We start from the raw sequence: 21,573 nt of genomic DNA on the forward strand, positions 1-21,573 counted from the left end.
AAATTGTTCAGCAGGCCTCTGGTGGATCTTTTCGCATCACCTCAGAACACTCCCCTCCCCAGATTTTACTCCCGCTTCCCGAGCGTGGGTGCGGAAGGAAGCGACGCTCTCCGCTGTCCCTGGCCTCCCGGCCTGCTTTACGCCTTTCTGCCACTGCCTTTGATTCCGAAGGTGATTCGGAAACTACTGCAGGAACGAGCCGAGGTTCTACTCATCACCCCTCTCTGGCCTCGTAGAGCCTGGTTTGCGGATCTGATGACCCTCTCCACCTCTCCATTGTGGACGATTCCGTCGCACAAGGTCTCTCTCAGCCAGGGGGTCATCGTTCACCCGGATCCTCAGTGGCTCCGGTTGACCGTCTGGCATTTGAGAGGTCCTTGCTGAGGAAGGACGGGCTGCCGGAGGCCGTGATACGCACCATCCTGTCGTCGCGCCGGCCCTCAACTGTCTGTATTTATGAGGCGTCCTGGGAGGCGTTTTCTGTTTGGTGTTCACGTAACCATGTTGATCCTACTACAGCTGAGATCACCAAAGTTCTTCGTTTCTTGCAGGCGGGGCTGGACAAGGGTCTGGCTTCTGCGACTTTACGGAGCCAGGTAGCTGCTCTGGCTACAGTGCTGCCCCGGGATCCAGGACACCCCTTGTCCCAGGACCCGAGGATCAAAGGTTTTCTTTGTGGAGCAACTGTTCTGTCTCCGCCGGTTGTTCACCATTATCCTTCCTGGGACCTGCCCCTGGTTCTCCAGACTCTTACTTCGGACCCGTTCGAGCCCTTGAGTTCCATCAGCCTTAAGTTTCTTTCCTTCAAGGTCGCATTCCTCCTTGCTATCACGTCTGCCCGGAGGATTTCGGAGATTGGGGCGTTGTCTGTGTGCAAAGACCTCTGCATCTTTCACACCGAAAGGGTGGTTCTCCACTTGGACCCTACCTTCATACCCAAGGTGAACTCTTTGTTCCATCGATCCCTAGAACTCGTTTTGCTGGATTTCTGCCCGAACCCTCGTCACCCTCTGGAGCGACGCTGGCATATGTTGGACGTCCATAGGGCACTCCGTTGATACCTCAAACGCACCAAGAGAGGGAGGCTCTCTTGGTGTCCTTCCATCCATCTTCCATGGGATGGAAGGTTTCTTTGTCGGTGGGCCGCTGGATCAAAGCCTGCATATCTACAGCTTATGAACGCCAGTCCAGACCGGTACCAGACAGGGTCTTCGCCCATTCCACCCGCAGCGCGGCTACCACGGCTGCGTGGGCTATGCAGGCTTCCATTACGGATATATGTCGGGCAGCCTCGTGGTCTTCTGCCTCACTATTTATCTGACACTACAAAATTGATGCTTTTGCCTTGGCTGAGGCTTCCTTCGGCAGGAGGGTGTTGCAACAAGTCCATTCAGTACCGGGCTCGGGGAGCAGTCAGCCTCCCGCCCACTGAGTATGAGCTTGGGTATATCCCAGCCATGGATTTCAGGAGTAGTACACTGGAAAATGGACGTTGACTTACCTGAATGTCCTTTTTCTGGGCACTGCGACTGCAATCCATTCCCTCCCTGTTCCGGCTGACTGCCCTGTTAGCCATTTGTCTGTTGGCGGTGTTGGTGTCTTGGTCTGTTTTCTTCTGTTGACTTCTAGTACCTGTTTTCTTCGCGAAATGAACTGGAGGATAGCACAGAGAGGGCGGACACCAACAAGGAATTTGAATATTCATCATTCAGTACTCAACTACGCATGTGTGGAATACCCAGCCATGAATTGCAGTTGCAGTGCCCAGAAAAAGGACGTTCAGGTAAGTCAACGTCCATTTTCCCTTTGGGAAGAATCTCTTCCTATTAGCTGGGGGATATTTGATTTTAAGTGGGAGAAGGAGAATGTTCTACAGTATGTAAAATTCTGCCCTTCCACAAACTGGCACGTAAGCAAATTTTCAATTGTTTCAAATCTTCCCACTCATAAATGCATTCATAATCTTTCTAATAGAAAGTTGGTGATCTTCGAACCAGCACCTATGATGACATGCCATGAAATGTGAAAAATATATAAAATTCTACAAAAGTATCTATCTTCTTAAAGGGAAATATATTCTCTTATAACTAGAATTTTAATCATTGATGTAATAATTAACAAGTGTTACCATCAGAGTTGTTCCTGTGATAGAGATTGGTAAAGTTTCAAACAGCTGAAGAGCCTTACTGTATGCACTTTATGGTCCTAGAATTCCACATGTTTGTCAACATCTAATGTTCAGTTGTTATATCTTAACTAAGATGCCAGCTATGGTTATAGAGGTCGGGATTGTCGCAATAATCTGTACCTTTTACCAACCGGAGAAACTGTTTACTTCATTGCATCTGTGGTTGTATTGTATAACGTTGAAGAACAACTTCAGAGACATTACATTGGTCACAATGACGATGTGAAGTGGTAAGCCATGGAAAAAGGAAGTTTGAAAAAAAATCAGAATAAAACATTCAAAGATATATCTTTTAGTTTATGTCTGATAAAGAAAATATAATGGCAGCCAAATTTCTGCGGCTATAAATGAAATTGTCTTAGAAATGGTGGTGGCCCTGGATTCACTGGTAATGGTTAGAATATATTGTAGTATAGAGTCTTGTTTGGTTCAATATTTCATTTTTCCTAAAACAAAACCTGTCAAAAACTATGAAAGACATACAGCTTAGAGATTGAAGCTAAGTACTGGTTTGTCTGTAGCAACCCAAGTTCAGGTTGTGTGTATCTAAAATAATAGGAAATAATATTTGAATGGGACAAGTTTATCCCATATAATATAAACTACAATCTCCAAATATGCATAATTAGACAAAAAGGAACAAAAAAATTGGTACAACTGCACTTTTAGCCATCCTCATTTTTTTAGTGTTAGAAGACACTGTAGATAGATAAATCCAATCTGAACATTTTGTAATGAAAAATAAATGATTAGATCTGAATAGAAATTGAAATTAAACAAAATTAAAATAGCATTGTAGGGCACTATAGTATACAGTAGCATTTAATATTAGTTAAGATACATGATAAAATAAGAATGTTTTCTTGCGCACCTCAATAAATTTTTAGGAAACATCAAGTAAAAAGTGTTTTGTTGTTTTCATTCAGGTTATAAAAATGCTTTTATTTTTTTTATTTTAATAAATGTGTGTTTCCTCTTCCCACCTTTTTTTTTTTTTTTTTTGGCAGCCTAGCAGTACATCCTGACAGGATTACCATAGCAACTGGTCAGGTTGCAGGGACATCTAAGGATGGAAAAGTAAGGAGTTATTAGAATTTTATTTCCTTGAAATGAAATTATTCTTGTCCCGTGCTAGGATTGCTTTAATATTAATATAGAGCAACTGTTGAAATAAATTCCTAATATTTGTGTTAGTGAATAAGATACTAATTGGTTATTGAAATATATGAAAGAAGTTGAAATTGCTCCTAGGCTTCATACTCCAGGTATATTTTCAGTCTAAAACCGTAGCAGTGTTGTCTTTGCTTAAATGTCTATGCCTTGTTATAACTTTGATTTGAACATTTCATAAAGCTTCATAAATTTTCTAAACATTAGAAACTTGGTTTTAAATTATTTTGAATTCAGTATCCAGCCTATTCATTTATATGATAGTTCCAATGTATAGCATTATTTTGTATGAGAATAATTTGTATCAAAATGAAGCTTTCAGATACAATTAAAGGAGACTATTTATAGTTCTGGATTGAAATGAGGGGTCCTTGGTGCTCTCTGAACTTGGTTGTTTTCTTGCAGATGTTTCATTACCCAAACTATTATATTCTAGTGGCTTGCCCTGCCAGTATTGGTGGGAGTGATCTTAGAGGTTCTTTGGTTAGACTGTTTGCTGTTTCTGAAATGTTCTTGATGTATGGCAGTGTTACTCTTTTTAGGGCTTGGTTGTGCTGTATTCTGTTGAGTGATCAGACACTTTGATAAAATTGCATGGATATCCATTTTGTTGGAATATGTTGTATAGATGTTCTGTTTCCTTTTTCTGCTGTTCAGGGTTGCTGCGGGGAGTTTGTGCTCATCTAAATAAAGTTCTTATGCAGCTTCTCTTATGGGAGGTTGGGTTGTTGCTTTGACGGTGGAGCACTTAAATGGTGTGGGTGGTTTTTCTGTAGACTTGTGTTTCTTGTTTGCCGTTCTGGTCTCTGCTGGTCAGGATGTCCAGGAAGGGTAATGAGTTATTGTTTTCTTCTTCTCTGGTAAACTGGAGTCCTTTGAAAAAGTTGTTGATGGTTCTATAGGTGTTCTCTAATTGATCCTTTTTTTATTATGGTGAAGTGTTGTCTATATCAGGGGTCCCCAATCTTCAGCCAATGGCCCACTACCAGGTTGTGGCCTATTCGGAATTGGGCCATCTGAGTGGCTGGCTGGAGCGTGTGCACGCCTGCGCACAGTTCAACTTGTGTAAGCAGCAGGCCGGCAGGCAGGCACTCGGGTGTGCGCATGCGTGCCAGCTTGCTCCTCACGCAGGGGATGCCATTATAGTTGCCATTATATTCTGTTGATGGGCTTTCCATAGCTATCTGGTGGTCATTTTAATTACATAACATGGGATTAATTCAGTGGTGAAATGTAAAATTTGTTACTACTGGTTTTGTGGGCATGGGTTGGTGTGTGTGGGGGTAATATGACTGAGTGGGCGTGGCCATTTTTTTTAACTTTTAAAACCATTTTTTCTACAACCTCTTCGTCTGAAGAGGTTGTAAAAAAAATGCTTTTAAAGCCTCTGACGAACCCAGCTGACTTGCCTGATTGGCAGAGGCTTTCTTTTTTTTAAAAGCCTCTGACGATCCCAGCTGAGCCACGTGATCATCAGAGGCTTTTTTTTTACTTTTAAAAGCATTTTTTCCACCAAAGAGATTGTAGAAAAAATGTTTTTAAAAATAAAAAAAAAGCCTCTGATGATTGCACAGCTCAGCTGGGCAATGGGGGGGGGGGGGGCAGGGATTTTTGCTACCAGTTCTCCAAACCATCCGCCTCCATCGCTACTGGATCGGGTGAGCCGGTCTGAACCGGGAACATTTCACCCCTGGATTATTAAATTGGATACAATGTATATACTTTTCATTTATTTAAATATTAGTTTCCTTGAAAACTATTAAAACTGTATTTTTAACTGTATTTTTAACTGTATTAAAATAGTTTCCTTGAAAATGTTTAAAAAGATGCATTAATATCCTAAATTTGGTCTTCTAATTTAGTTTTTCTGTCATTAATTAAAAAAACTAAATTAAAAACCTGTGCTAGGTCTCCTTTCTGATATACATAAACTTTAACATAATGGACAATGTCTCTTCGCCCAACTAATTTCAAATGTGTTGTGGGATAAAATAAGGGGAAGAAGTTCTGTGTATGTAAATTGAGCTCCTAAATGAAAGGCAGGTTATCAATCGAATAAACTATGTGTAATCTGGTAAATTAGCCCACTGCACTAATTTAGTAATTTAGCAAAAACTAAGTTAATAAAAAATGCAAGTAGAAAAATAGGGACCACCTTTGGTGGGAAGGTGCATTCCGTGCGCCTTTGGCATTTAGTCATGCTGGTCACATGACCATGGAGACGTCTTCAGACAGTGTTGGCTTTTCAGCTTTGAAACGGAGATGAACACCGCCCCCTAGAGTAGGGAATGACTAGCACGTATGTGCGAGGGGAACCTTTACCTTTTTACTAACTTCAGTCATCAGTATATAAATATTTTCTGTCTCCTGTGCAAGTTGTAGTTGAGACTTAAATTTACAAAGATTGCTCTCTAGTGGTCCTATAAATGCATTGCACGAATATATTATATGAAAATATATTTATATGTCAAATTAGAATCATACAAGGGTACTTCAAATACAGATTGGCTCTGCAGTTAATTATAATTTGTAAACACATTTGTTTATGACTAAGTTTTAATCTATAAGGTTATTCAATTTTATATATACATATACATATACATATACATATACATATACATATACATATACATACATATATATATACATACATACATACATACATACATACATATATATATATATATAATTGTCAAGATTTTATACAGTTTATAGATAAGAATGGCAAGCCACTTCTGAAGGTTTGCCAAGAAAATTGCATAGACTTGTCCAGGCAGTTGTCAAGAGTTAACACTGACTTGAAGGTGCCTCACCACACAAAAGTATATATAATTACCAGTAGTTTTATTGTAACAAGAAAATAGAGAGTTTATATAAAACTGTAGAATGTTCATATTATAGAAAGGGACCCAACAGAAACTTAATATATTCATGAACTCAAATAAACTCCTATTAATTTTAGACAACTCATATCTCCCCCCACCCCCCACCCAGTGCACCCAGGGACCCTTCTCTCTTCCCAATAATTCAAGCATCAGAATTTTAGAATATTGATAATTCTTTATGTGTATACTTGGAATATTTTTCAAAGTTAGACTTTTGGGATTTTTTGGATTGATTATGTGCTAGCAAGTTATAGCCAACTGTTGGCAACCACATATAATTTTTTCTCATGACAATTGCCCCTGAAGTGGTCCTTTAGGACTTAAAATGATGCATTCATCACCACTGTAGTTTACTCTAGCCATCTTGTTGTTTGGTCATCCTGTTCTCTTCCACCTTCCCTAACATTAAAGTCTTCTCCAAAGAGCTAAGTCTTTACATAATGTGTTCGAAGTAGGGTGATTTTGGGCCTGGTCATTTGTCCCTTGCATGAGAATTTTGGGTTGATTTATTTGATAATCCATTTGTTTTATTCCCATTAGGACTTTGGATTGCTTCAATGTGTATGGGAGTGTAGCACCAGTTTACAATTCTGGAAAAAGAATGTGCTTGATTAAAGAGTTGCAAATAGGTGTTACTCTTCATGCATTCTAAAGCATCTTTTTGCCTTTAACCTCAAACACTCCATAACTCTAATATCTGCACTTCAAATGAGACTAAGCTTAAAAGAGTTATTTCAATTAAGACCTCTAACAAATTCATAGCACTAATTGTGGTCTCTGTCATTTGAACTGTAACGCTGTTGCCATTTTCCATTTTCCAAATAATTTGAATAGAATTGTTTTAGTGTCTGTGACACTGGATCACTGAAAACATGGCAGTATTATGAGGTGATTAGTGGTCCCTCAAGCTGACCAATAGGAAAATACAGAAATCCTCTCCAACTACATCGGTTCATGGAATAACCAAATAATCCCATTACCACTTTACACAAAAATAGGGAAAATAAAGTTGTAAACACCGCCTCCATTTTTTGACTATATGTATATGTTTAACTGTTTTGCAAAAAATTGAGTTGTTACAAAGAGAAAGAGCAAAACGTCAAGATGTCATTCTCCCAGCATATAAATTTCTATTAAAAGTAGTGATGATGGTATGGAACCATAGCATCACAGTATAGATTTGTTTGAACTCACTGGTCAAGAGAGTGCAGTGGCTCAGTGGCTTAATGACACTGGAGATGGTCTCAGCTCCAGTGGTTCAAGCCCTAGCACTGCATGTCAGGGTGAGCTCCTGTCATTTGTCTCAGCTTCTGTCCACATAACAGTTTGAAAGCATCTTCTATACAAATGAACATGCTTTCAAACAGATAGGTAACACTTTGGTGGGGAGACGAGCTGATGCTCTGTGCAGGCAGTCAGATTCCTGATGGTTCTGAACCTTCCCAGTTGTGGTGCCCGTTTGCAAGACAGCTCTGGGAAAGGAGGGAGCTGTTGTGACTCCGGCTCCCGAGCCTGTCCTCACGGACGAAGATGACTCTGAAAGTGATGGGGAGGAACTGACAAGGCCTCCCTCTCCAGGAACCTCCTTTCTGGCAACGCCTCAGGTTCCAGCTGAAGGCCAGGAGGAAAGCATGTCGGGGCACCCACTAATAGGGAGTGATGAAGATCAATCTTGTATTGATCCCAGGCAGCGTCGGAGGGAGAGGAGTGCGCAGCAAAGGAAGAGGTGGGGAAAGGCCAGAGATTGCTGAGTCACTGAGCCATGCCCCACAGGGGATAAAAGTGGGTGGGGTTGCTCTGCAGGCTCTGTGATGGACAAAAACTGCATATCGTGAGGTTCGGATGGGATAGTTTTCGGAATTAAGGCTTGGACTTTGTGAATGACTTCTGACTACTCTTTGAACTCTTGGTTGCCCCAGCAACGGACTACGGATATGCTGACTCCTGTTTCTAGAGGTGATAAAAACTTGGCAGGCATTCGGAAAGTAGCTGCCAGAATTTTTATCTGCCAAAGGGATTCAGGTCGGCTTGTAAAAATAAATTACTGTAGACGTCTTTTGATCGTGTGTCTGCCTATGTGAGGTGGGGGGGACAGAACAGGGGCCTTGGATGATGCTGCAGGAAGAGCAGCTCATCCTTCTCTTTGGTGTGAAGCCAGCTCGCCCTTGTCTGTGGCACATCTTGGGAAGCGCACCAGCATTACCTATAACAGAGCTGGTACCTTGGCAAGCGAAATCACTACTCTGCAATAGCATTGCGGTCTCCTGGCTACTGTGACAACACCATATACTAACAACAACAACAACTGGCCAGAGATTGGTTATGACAAGTGTTCAAAACATATTGTTTATATAAGCAGATAGAATTAAGCCAGGAATTTTTTAAAACAGGAATTATGACATTGACTAAAATATTGAATCTGTGTTCATGAATAAGGTTGTCTATGAAATCTACTGGGATCTTGATGCGCAGAGAATAGGAGGAAGAATGAAGGAAGAGTTTCTACCCAAGGGAAAATAGACTGCTTCCAAACCGTGCAGAGCAAATCATACAGTGGACATTTTGCCATGTGGCACAGTTTATATGCCAATGCCAGATCAGTGCAGTTCTACATGGGCAGGTATCCTAAAACTTTTAGCAGCAACATGCCCATAGTTAATTATTGTACCTTCAAACTTTAGCATAGAGTGGACTGTTGTTCAAAGTACCTGTCATTTGCCTTGAGCTGAGCTGAGACTTCAAATAGAATAATGGCTGTTGTTAAAATATTCAAGTAACAAATTGCTGTAATAGTTTGACCATAGAAAATAGAACTTCTTATTTTCTTACCTGTGTTTCTTCAAACTGAAAATGTTGTGCATTCCATCCAGGATGTTGAGAATTGTTTATGTTCTGAACTCTTCCCTTAAAGCATCTATTTTTCTTTGCTCATTTTCATAGCAATTGCTGCCTCATGTCCGTATTTGGGATTCTGTTACTTTGAATACACTACATGTAATTGGCATGGGATTCTTTGATCGAGCTGTTACATGCATTGCATTTTCTAAATCAGTGAGTAGTATTTAATGTATATTTAATGTGCTTTGTAAGCTTTTCAGGGCCAATTATAAGTTTTTTTTAAAAATTAAGACTGCTGGTGTCTATGGAGATTCTCAGTCATCCAGATCATAGTTGTCTCAAAGGTGACATAGTTTTCAAAAGGCAACTGGACTATTTTTTTTCCTTTTAAGACTGCTGGAAATTCTTCTTTTGTAACAAAATGACTTAAGGGTTGGTTGCATAGATTTTACAATGGATGGTATATAATACTATTTGCTTCTAGAGATTCTATCTGGACAATGTGAATTAATTTTTTTTATTGAAATCTTCCTTAATTAAGGAAGTTTTAAGTATAAGAATATAGTTTTCGAACATATTTATAGGTATAAATGTTGTTACATAATATCACTAAATAGCAGTGGTGAAATGTAAAATTTGTTACTACCAGTTCTGTGGGTGTGGCTTGGTGGGGAGGGTAATGTGACTGGGTGGGCGTGACCAACTTTTTTTTTTTACTTTTAAAAGCATTTTTTCTTGCAACCTTAAGAGGTTGCAAAAAAAAATGCTTTTAGAAGCCTCTGACGATCAGGCAACTCAGCTGGGATCGCCAGAGGCTTTTTTAAAGGCATTTTTTTTCTACAACCTCTTCGGTGGGGGGATGTCAGGGATTTTTGCTACCGGTTTTCTGAACCATCCGCTGCCATCACTACCGGATCAAGTGATCTGGTCCGGACCGGGAGCATTTCACCCCTGCTAAATAGCTATCTGTATATTTTCCCCATTACTTTACTTTTATTTTTGGATATGAGAAACATTTAGATGAAGAAAACAGGCCTCTCTGTCCCTTATTCCATTGTGTTTTTCCCAGTAGAACCCTGCTCAATTGGAAGACAATCTGTGGAATTAGTTGAATGCAGAAAGAGAGTCTGATTATTTCATTTGTTTTAGAATTCACACAGTTTGCGTTTCACATTCAAATTTAAGTTCAGCATTCTCAAGACACCATTTTTTCAGACAAAGTATTCATAATATCCTAAATAATAATATTTAGTATATAATAACCTAAATATTATTTAGTACATAATATCCTAAAGAGCCTTGATAGTACAGTGGTTACGCACCCTGTTATTAACACAGCTGCCTGCAATTTACTGCTGGTTCGAATCTCTCCAAGGCTCAAGGTTGACTCAGCCTTCCATCCTTTCTAAGGTAGGTGAAATGAGGACCCAGTTTGTGGGGGCAATAAGCTGACTTTGTATAAATATACAAAAGTATGAAGGCTATTGCTTAACGCATTGTAAGCCGCCCTGAGTCTCCGGAGAAGGGCGGCATATAAATCAAATTTAAAAAAAAAAAATACAAAACTGTAACTGGAAGATGAGTGCTTAGTTTTGAAATAGCAAACAACTGAAGGATGATGGAATACTTCATGTTTTATTTCAGAATGGAGGCAGTAACTTGTGCTCAGTGGATGACTCCAATGACCATGTGCTTTCAGTATGGGACTGGCAGAGGGAAGAAAAAGTTGCAGAGGTCAAGGTATTTTGCATTTGTGTGTTGTACTTGAGACCAGCAGGATTTTTTTTTTTTGTAGTCAAAAAATATCTATAATATTTCGCCGTCATTCCAACATCTTGTTGATGTTGATGGGACAACTAGTCTTGCTGTTAAATTGTTTTCCTGTTGAAATGTATCCTTCATTATAAATGAATACTATGGGAGAAAATATCCTGCCTCTACTGTACATCTGTAATAAGGTTTACTTATTAGTGGAAGAAATCATAAGAAACTTGTCTTGTATGGATAAAGTGGAAATGAAGAAAACAGCACTATTCATAGCTCTCATTTCTAAACTGTGCCAGCACCTTCTGGGTCTGTAGGTACTATATAAAGTGCAGATTTATCTTTTTTGGTGTAAAACCCACACTTGCAACAATCCAGTAACTTGGGATTCATGTATGAAAAATCATACTTAGTATGCAGTAGAACTTAATATTAAAATTATTGCTTTTGTTCGCAAATTTAAAATATTTCTTTTTCTTCTAGTGCTCTAATGAAGCAGTATTTGCCGCTGATTTTCACCCTACAGACACTAACATAATAGTTACATGTGGAAAATCTCATCTTTATTTTTGGACAATTGAAGGGAATTCTCTTATCAAAAAGCAGGGATTATTTGAGGTACAAATGTTTATATTCTTATTTATTTTTTTCCCTTGCAGCCAGAGGGTCATTAGGGGAATGTTAATATTCTATCTCCCAGTTTTGCTCTGCTGTCATGCTGTTTCTTTAGAAACATGAAGTCGTAAACAGACAAATTAATTTCTTTATTTCTTTTGTATCCTGAACTATTCCCTAGCAAATTTCATCTTACTGTATGTTTTTATTTATTTTTTCTTTTAAATCCCAGCAAAATGATATTTCTCATTATCATTAATTTAATTTAATTATTTTAAAGTATTAAGTGTTAACTATCCACTTAATCACGATTAAGTGGTCTGTTTTATTTCAGTTACATAGCTAACAATAATTAAAACTCAAAACTAGAGTTACCTACCTAGCTAAGAATAATTTAAAAGAATGAATCAAAAATTTACTGTATTATTAAAACCATGGCTATATGATGATTGCACTAGTAAGATATTGCTTTTTCTACTATTGATCACTTTCCTATTTTAGTAATCTTTCTGTCCTTAATGGAATCCCATTATGCACCTTGTCGTGCTATATTTTTATTATTTCTTTTCTCTTGCTTGATAAATCTCAAAATGGAAGTTTCTCTATCTCTTTCTCTATTTCCTTGCCATTTTGGCATCATCTACTAAAGATATGTTTTTGTTTTATCACACTTGTTCGTATACTTTTTTGTCAAATTTATATCACCTATTATCTTTCAAGCATCTTAGCTGATAGACAGTAGTTCTTGATACTACATTGCTTTTTAGAAGCAACAAGTCAAGACTAAGGGAGAGAAAGCATATATACAATATAGGCTATTCATATCATGTATATCTATACTTATACAGTTTTTCTACTACATTAAGATTATAATATAACTTTCTCACTTGTTCTTTGAAACATTAATGTGTTTATTTTTTTCTTCATTAGGGAGAAAAGTAGGATTTAAAAAAAATTGTTAACACATTGATAACTGAACGGAATATATGAAATATATAATAAAAGTATATTGCTCATTGATATTCTATTTTATCATGTAGAAACAAGAAAAGCCAAAGTTTGTCTTATGTGTGACATTTTCTGAAAATGGTGATACAATCACAGGAGATTCAAGTGGAAATATTTTCATATGGGGAAAGGGTAAGAAAAGAATGAACTTGCATAATAATAAATAACTTTTTACTGTATATAGAAGAAGAAATCTCTTTAGACACACACACAAAATAGAAGGGAAGACTTTTGGGGAGGATCTTTGAGACATATTTTAATCCTATTTTTTTATGCAAAATGTTATTTTTCAAAATACTAGCTAGGATTATATTAGGCTTATTAGACTTATATTATATTATAGTATAATAGTACTATTACTACTACAACTAGTAAATTAGCACCAGCAGCTGGAAAGAAAGAATAGATTACCTACATAAATTGCTTGGTTTTTTTAAAAAAACAACCCCCATCCCATTTTCTGTAGAGCAGAGGAAAAGATTTCAATAGAGTACTTTCAGCTAATTTTCATAGTGCATCTACAAATTCTAGCCCTAGGTTGCTGGCACGATAGCATTGTTCTTAATGTGTAAAAGGACAAACAACTCTTGAAATCTCTTTCTCTCCAATCTTTGCTTTGCAAAAGGTGATGGTGGTTGGAACTGACCAATTTCTATAGGCAATCTTTCCTTTACCTGACACCCCACCCCCCACCAGAGCAGAGAAATTGAAGAGAAAGAGTTTTCCTGAGATGAAACTGTTTGCTCTCTACACGTCAAAAGCAGTGCAATTGCACCAGTGGCAGGATAGGTCAGGTAGATGAATTTGCCTATACAAATTGCTTTCTTTCTCCACCGTCCCCCCCAAACAAAGAAATTGGAAACAGATTTCAAAATAATACTATCAGATGTTTCTGTAGTGTGTTTGTGGCCAGCACAATTCCGTTGTTTTCAATATGTATTAGAGCAGTTGTAGACAAACTTGGCTCTTTCACACCCTGTGGACTTCAACTCCCAGAATTCCTAAAACAACCAAGCTTGCCTACCACTGTATTAGAGCAAACAGCTTACTTTCTTGCAATCAGTTTCTCCAATCTTTCATCTCCGCAGTGGGGAAAAAAAAAAAACCCACACGACTGGAACAAGGCAAACACATACTCTCTGCAATGGCAATCACATGGATGAGGGATGCTATGAAGTTGTAGATGAGCTGTAAATTTATTCAAATTTATTCCAATGAGATTGAGCTGGCACAGTGGTTAGACTGCATTATTGCAGGCTAACTCTGCCCACAGCCAGGAGTTCGATCCTGACAGGCTCAAGCTCGCAGCCTTCTAAGGTCAATAAAATGAGGACCCAGATTGTTGTGGGCAATATGCTGACATTTGTAAGCCATTCAGTGAATGCTGTAAAGCGTTATGGAGTGGTATATAAATCTAAGTGCTATTGCTATTAAACAGGATAGCCACTCAAGGCCCACTCCTTTAAGGATTCTTAAGTGTGAGTGTTCTGACCTAGGATTCCTTAGACAGTAAAAAGCACACAATTAGTCCCAAAAACCCTCCTTTTATTTCAACAGCTGTGAATTCTGTTCATTCACAGCCCATGATGAGTCACAAATAGTTTGTAAAGAGTCTGATAGAAGTCTGCCACAGTCCTTCGGGATAAGGCTGATAAGCACCCACCTTTATCTCCCTTGACATACTGCCAAAGACCTAATTGGCAATTAGCTTTGCAAGGCCACATGAGCACAGAGTCAAAACGGAGCTTCAGAATTTAAACCGGACCAGCACGTACAAAGTTGCCTCCTGCAAAGGCTCATGTGCCTTTGCTCCTCCTTTATGTGTTATGGGAAGGGCCAATCATCTCCAAGCCTTACTCCCGAGTCGCCCCTTTTGTCTTAACTGTTCTTGCCTTCTTGCAGCTCTGCGCATGCGCGCACTGGGAACAGACTCCCCCTGTTCCTCTGCCTCGCTGACATCAGACTCTGGGAACTCCAGAGTCAGCACATAACTCCCAGATGGTCCTGGCCCCATCTCTGTCTCCGATGCAGAGCCCTTGTCCGAGCCTTCCCCAGACTCCAGGACTGGCCTATGTTTCTCCCCAGCCTCCTCACTGTCCAACTCTGCTGCCAGCTCCGCAGGCTGCCAGCAGACCACAACAGCAAGGGACAAACAGTCGCGTCTTCTCTATTACTGTCCATTTCTTCGGAAAAGCTTATTATTTGCAATTAAACTTGTTTTGTTTCATGTAAATCATAAAAATCTGTTTTTTAAAGAAAGCTCTAAGAGGAGATCTAGGATGTTAGAAACCCAAACCCTGTTGACTTATTGTTTTTTCTTCTCAAAACTTTAACATTTTGTTAAAGTTCATGACCAGAGAGAAATTATAGTGGCCACCACACTGTATTTCCTTTAGCAAAGGAAAAGCTAAATGAATAAACCAGTAAAACATTATTTTTAGTGAGCTTCTGTCCTCTTCTTTCCAGGTACCAACAGAATAAGCACTGCAATTCAAGGAGCTCATGAAGGGGGTATATTTGCCCTTTGTATGTTACGAGATGGCACCCTTGTGTCTGGAGGTGGAAAGGACAGAAAGTTGATATCTTGGAATGGGAATTATCAGAAAATTCACAAAACTGAGGTAATGACTTCAGGCTTTAAAACTTCCCTGATAATATTTTTCTTTCTTTTAAAATAAGTTAATTGTTTTACCACTTGAGGCACTTTTCCTTATTTCTTCTAAAAATATTAGTGTGATTTTCATTACCAATATCTGTATTCTAAGTACATATATTGGTAACTTTTGATAAATCACATAACTCACCTGTTTTGAAGAGGTCATATCTTTTGATGCTTATCCTATAAATTTGCCCTACATCAGTGATGGTGAACATTTTAGAGACCGAGTGCCCGAACTGCAACCCAAAACCCACTTATTTATTGCAAAATGCCAACATGGCAATTTAACCTGAATACTGAGGTTTTACTACCTAAAATATGGATAAACAAGGGAGAGCTCAGCTAATTTTTCTAAGAAAAATGTGATAAATGCACTCTTATGCCCCTTCATTTTTTCCCTGCTTTTGAAATATGTGTAGCAATAATAAAAAAGAAAAACTTTTGTAATATCATTTCTCTTTCCCTCCCTCTCTCTCTCTTTCCCTCCCTCCCTCTCTTTCCCTCTCTCTCTGCCTCTTTGTTTCTGTTTCCCCCTCTCTCTGTTTCTCTCTCTTTCCCTCCCCCTCTCTCTTTCCCTCCCCTCCCTCCCTCTCTCTGCCTCTCTATTTCTCTCTCTCTTTCCCCCCCCTCTCTCTATTTCCATTCCTCTCTTTCTCTCCCTCCCTCCCTCTCTCTTTCTTGTTCTCTTGCCCAATCACCTCCCTCTCTGTCCCTGTTTTTTTCTCTCTCTTTCCCTCCCCCCTCTCTTTCCCTCTCCCACTCTGTATATAATTATATACACAGTCAATTTAACTATTTCACTTTTTTTCTAAAACAGATTCTGGAGCAGTTTGGTCCTATAAGAACAATAGCAGAAGGGAAAGGTGACATTGTTTTGATAGGAACCACTCGAAACTTTGTGCTCCAAGGTTCTTTGTCAGGAGACTTTTCTCCCATTACCCAGGTAGTTATTATTTTTTAGTACAATCTTTTCTTAAGACCCATGTTTTCAAAACATATGACATTAAATTTATTACTTTTTAGAAAAATGCTGCATAATAAACCTGAACAAACTATTCTTGAGATGAGTTGAGAACTTGCTAAATAAGTAGCAATTTTATAGAAAGTCCATGTAACCCCAATTTACAGTTTTACAGACAGGGAACAGAATAGATTTTTAAAGCTGTTTTTCCTCTAGTATTACCAATAAAAGGACCAGATGTGGAATTATCTGCACTTCATTTAAAGACAATAATCCTGGATTACTAAACACAGTTCGCCTAAGCCTTCCTTTATACAAACCAGTAAATTAATTATGCATAAATAAATTAGCATGATATTTGAACCTTGAAATTATAGATTACTGTATACAGACAAGCCAGGATTATTTCTTTTTGCTTAAACAAGTAGACTAATTATGCATGGCTAAATTAGCATTATATTTAAAATATTGAGTTCAAATATAACCTTTGGCCCAGATATAATCGAAGTAGTTTGTGCCTGAATTCTATACTAGCTTGCATATGTGTGAAAAATCAAGTGAAACTAAACATAATGTGCATCATCAAATATCTTATTCATGTAGTGTTTTGATAGGATTTCTGGCTTAATGATGGTATGCAAACTATTGTTCACTTACCAAAGAAATGTTTCTGTGTTCATTCAGGGTCATACTGATGAGCTTTGGGGACTAGCAGCCCATCCCACCAAACCTCAGTTTTTTACATGTGGTCAAGACAAACACATTATGCTCTGGGATGCGATCAGTCATCGTCCAATCTGGAACAAAACTATAGAGGTATTATTTTTTTTTAATAAAGGGGGGGGAGTTAAAATATAATTTTGGTTTTATAACAAATTATTAAGTGAGGAATTTCATACATCTGATTCACTTACATAATATCAAAGCTTCCCATTCATACAATTCTTTTCATGCTGTTTGTGAAAAATTAAGTCCTTTTTCATCATGTAATCCAGAAAGATTTCCAGGTATCCACTGTCTGAATGAGAGAAGAATCCCCCCTCCCCTATTTCCCTCTACTAGAGACTTTAGCAAGGAGAATGATAACTCTTGCATTGTGGTGCACTCTCAGAGAAACTGTTCACAGTTAGAAAGATTTGACAGAAATGGTTCATTCAATTTTTCCATATAATAATGACATCCCAATCAATTTGGATAGTCTGTTAGATGTCCTTGTAGAGCATAAGGCCAACACTGTATGGACAACTATCATGTAACATGCTGAGGATTTCATAACATGACAAATTTTTAATTTCAAGAATGGTATGCTTCAACTTAAAAGTCTCTTAACATTTCCAATATCATCCACAGCAATACTGTAGAGGCATTCATCCAAACTTCATATACTTCCTGAGTGTTCACTTCTGAGACAAGTCAGCTAATTGTAAAAATCACGTTTAACGTATCTCAGTTTATTTTATTCTGAATGCTGAACTCTGAAAAAACTGTTGAGTATTCATAGTTTAGTGTTTGACTAATAATTAGGTAACCATGATCTTTGGTAGATTTATTTATTTATTTGTATCCTGCCTTCATTATTTTTATAAGTAACTCAAGGTGGTGAACACATCCAACACACTTTCCTCCACTTATTTTCCCCAGAAAAACCTTGTGAGGTGGGTTGGGCTGAGAAGAGTGACTGGCCCAAAGTCACCCAGCTGACTTTCATAGCTGGGACTTAGTCACAGTCTCCTACTTTCTAGCCTGATGCCTATAGTGAATTTATATACATTAAAAAAAAAGAAACAGAGACTTCCGGGTTGGCTCCGCAGCACCATTGACGGTCTTTTTAGACCGCCGCCCCCGTGATTCCGTTGAGCCGTTCTGACAGCGTTAATCAGCTGTCAAACGGCTTGAAAATCTCCCCTTCGGGAAAAGAAGGGGAGGAGAGCAGGTGGGTGAGGGTAGAGCTCCCTGAAAACCCCTGGATTAATTCCAGGGGTTAGGAGGGTGAGAGCTCCCCGTTCAGCCCACTGAAGCTCCGGATCCGGGGGGACTCTGTTTTTTTTTACAGAGCTAGGCGTTGCGTCCAATTTCTGCTGTCAAACAGAAGATTAAATGATTTCAAAAAAGCAGGCGGAACAGAAGCAGGAGGACAAGCTTTTTGCAAGTATAACACTTAACTCCGGGGATACAATGTTTCTAATTGGATTTTCTGAGCTGGAAGTTAAGATGGCGTTTCTTTGTTGCGATTTTAAAAGGGAAAGTTAGAAAAAGTTTTTGCTAACAGACTCGTGCTCAGAGACTGGCTTTAAGTTGCTGGAATAGATTTTGAAGAGCTGTTTGGGAAAAGATTGTTTATAAAGAAATTGCTGAATGCTGCTCAAAAGGATGGCTCTGACTTTATGATTTTATGGTTGTGGGAAGAAAGAAAATTTCTTTAAAATAAAATGGCTTCTAAGAAAGGAGATCTTGAAAGTGCTGGATGCTATTTGGAGGTGTCAGAAACGAAACAGTTGTCTGATTTACAGAGTTGTAAGGATTTTGATGCAGAACTTACAGAATTTATAAAAGAAGCCATGAATAATCATACTGCAGCTATAAGTAACCAAATAGCAATTCTTAAAGGGATAACAACAGAAATGACTGAGGAAATCAAAACAACTACGGAGCATGATGACAACTCAGGAGATATTGCAGCAGAGAGGGTGGAAGAATTTTCTCAAGAATTTTCGAGCTTACTCTCTGCTCTTTTCGGAAAAATTGATAGAATCCTTCAAAATTATGACTTGGTTTGGAAAAAAGTAGTAAATGACCAGACTTTCGAAGTTTCAGAAGATGAAGGAGACTTGTCAGTGGCATCTATACATTTAATAGAAAAGAAACAATTGAACTTTTCTTCACAAACTCTTGACAAACTTTGGTTTTACAGACGAAGGAATGAACTGATTTATATAAGCATGAAGAGGCGATTTGGGGGCTCTAAATCAGAGGAAACTTTTTTAAAAAGGGGACAATTTTTGCAGTTATATCAACCTCAAATTAAAATGAAAAACCTCCTCAAAATAGAAGTAGGAGGGATGCAGAAAGATTGGAAAAAATATAAAAAGAAAGCAAGAATGGAAGATTAACCTTTTCTTTTGGCTTTGTAGTTGTTCTACTCATGGTTAAAAATGATTATGTTGTAGGTATTATAACTACTGAGGGGGGAAAAAGTATAAAGTTAAATATTGATTTTTAAATATGATGTACTAATGGTTGATTAATCCTTTTTGGTTTTTTAGTTTATGTATTAATGGTTAATTATGTTGTTGATTATCTTTTAAATTTTAAAAATTGGAGGGAGGAATAATGAAGGGGGGAAATTTAGAAACTTAAAAAATGTAGAAATTTAATTAGTGAATATCTAAGGTTTATTTTTTGTTATGAGATTTCAAAATAAGAAACCAAGAATGGAAGATTAATTTTTTTTTTTTTTTGGCTTTGCAGTTGTTCTATTCATGGTTTAAATTGATTATGTTTTAGGTGTTATAACTACTGAGGGGGAAAAAGTATAAAGTTGAATATTGATTTTTAAATATGATGTATTAATGGTTGATTAATCTTTTTTGGTTTTCTAGCTAATGTACTAATGGTTAATTATAAAAATGTAGAAATTTAATTAGTGAATATCTAAGGTTTATTTTTTGTTATGAGATTTCAAAATATCTGAACTTTGAGAAAAATAGGAGGGGGAAAAATGTTTTTAGGTTTGAATGTTTAAGATTTGTTAATGGTTTTAAAATTCTTAGAGTTATTGGATTACATGTTACTTTGTGTTTATATAAAGGGAGGTTGATGAAATTGTAAAAGGGGAGTTAAGGGGTCTTGGGAGTTATTAAATCTTGCAGTTAGCTAGTTTATTTTAGCGAATGTTTGGTGAAATCTATGCCCTGTTTTTGTTCTGGGAAGTCGGGGGTGGGGGGTGGTAAGGAGGGGTTGAAGATTGAGTTTACCAAATTGATTTTTTTTTCTTTTTTTCTGATGATAGTATGAATGATTGTTTATATTGTATACTTGTTTGATCAGAAAATAAAAACTTTTTTATTAAAAAAAAAAAAAAAAGAAACAAAACACAGTATTTCTATGTTCACCAGTCTAGTCAGGCTGCTAACTAGTGCCACCATGGTGATTAATAGTCTATCTGGATTATTTATGTATGATCAGTTTTTGAATTTTTTTTTTCTACTTAGCTAAATTGTGGATTTTCCTGTATCTTCTAATAGCTCTCTTTTGTGTGGATGGTACTGTCATGGCAACCTAAGCACTTGAAATAGAGGGAATGTCATGAGTATGTTTTGGAAACATAAAAATGACAGTTACTATATTTGCATAAAATAAAATGTATTTGTGGTATTTATTTGTTTATTTATAAAAATTTATAAGGCAGCCCAATGCACTCTTAGTAACTCCAGGTAGTTTACAAGATAAAAACCCAATATAAAAACAAAAAAAAGCAATACCCCCTTATCTTCCATTAATGTGAGATACAGCCAAAAGTCAAGATAGAGCAATTTGAATTCGACCTTTTAGTTATAAATCTATGAGGTAAAAATTTTATTTTTTTATTTTTATTTTATTTTATTTGTTTTGTTTTATTTATGATTTTATTTTATTTTTTATTTTATTTTATTGGATGTAACACAAGCTACAGTCTATTTCTTCATTCTTTTTTGTATAGTTTCATTGTGGGACTTTATTTGGCAAACTTCTTGTTATAACAATGGGCAGAAATTTGGGCAAAATAAATTAAAATGGATTAAACTTATTTTTTCCAAGAAGATCCAAGCAATTCCTTATATTTTCTACTTCATCCATTGAATGATTTTCATGTTACATTAGTTAATAGGGTAAAGCGCAGATGATTCTGGCTTGAATTTCATTTTGTCATTTTGGTCTACCTCATAAGGGTGACAGGAGATGACCAGGGCATGAGTAACATTGAGTTTCTTGGTTCAGGAATGGGCACAACTGGCACACAATATGATGCTGTGCAAAATTTCTCCTAGTTCTTACTGCCACCTATTCTTTAAACAGGAGTTGAGTCCAAGAAGACACCCAGATTTCACAGAGTCTGTTTGGTGCAGCACCAAAGATGGTAAAGTCCAAGATCCAGAAAGCCCTAAACCCAAACTCAGTCTTGCCAGGATTTAGTTGGAGCCTATATGCCCTCTTCCAGCCCCTTTAAAGCCTCCAGGACTGAAACAGGGTAGGAACAGCATCCTATATGGCTCCAATTTTCTCTCCCAAGTGAGCTCAAGGATTTATTTGATTTTGGAACGTTCTCGATACAAATATTCAGTTCTGGAATCCTAGCATCATTTAGCCTTCATTTCAGTATGTTGACCGTAATATCCTTTTTTTTTTTTTTAAAGCATAATTCTGGTACATAAATACCTTTCAGAAGTCTCACATTCAACAAAAATGGTTTCACATTATTAGTCAAGTTATTAATGACTTAATGTCT

At 37.6% G+C, this 21,573-nt stretch overlaps 1 protein-coding gene across 2 annotated transcripts in view; it reads left to right on the forward strand.

Moving 5' to 3' along the window:
- Nucleotides 1-21,573, forward strand: part of EML1 (EMAP like 1) — a 105,626-nt gene that overhangs the window by 71,700 nt on the left and 12,353 nt on the right. For both annotated transcript variants that reach the window (XM_070941744.1, XM_070941754.1), the window contains 9 exons: nt 2,269-2,418; nt 3,196-3,265; nt 9,184-9,294; nt 10,726-10,821; nt 11,329-11,463; nt 12,501-12,600; nt 14,935-15,089; nt 15,945-16,070; nt 16,773-16,904. In XM_070941744.1, coding sequence (XP_070797845.1) covers nt 2,269-2,418; nt 3,196-3,265; nt 9,184-9,294; nt 10,726-10,821; nt 11,329-11,463; nt 12,501-12,600; nt 14,935-15,089; nt 15,945-16,070; nt 16,773-16,904 — 1,075 coding nt within the window. The remainder of the gene's footprint in view (nt 1-2,268; nt 2,419-3,195; nt 3,266-9,183; nt 9,295-10,725; nt 10,822-11,328; nt 11,464-12,500; nt 12,601-14,934; nt 15,090-15,944; nt 16,071-16,772; nt 16,905-21,573) is intronic.

Source organism: Pituophis catenifer, unplaced genomic scaffold (assembly GCF_029215685.1).
Source record: "Pituophis catenifer annectens isolate HBS135680 unplaced genomic scaffold, rPitCat1.0.hap2 SCAF_1, whole genome shotgun sequence".
In the NCBI taxonomy this organism is placed as follows: Eukaryota; Metazoa; Chordata; class Lepidosauria; order Squamata; family Colubridae; genus Pituophis; species Pituophis catenifer.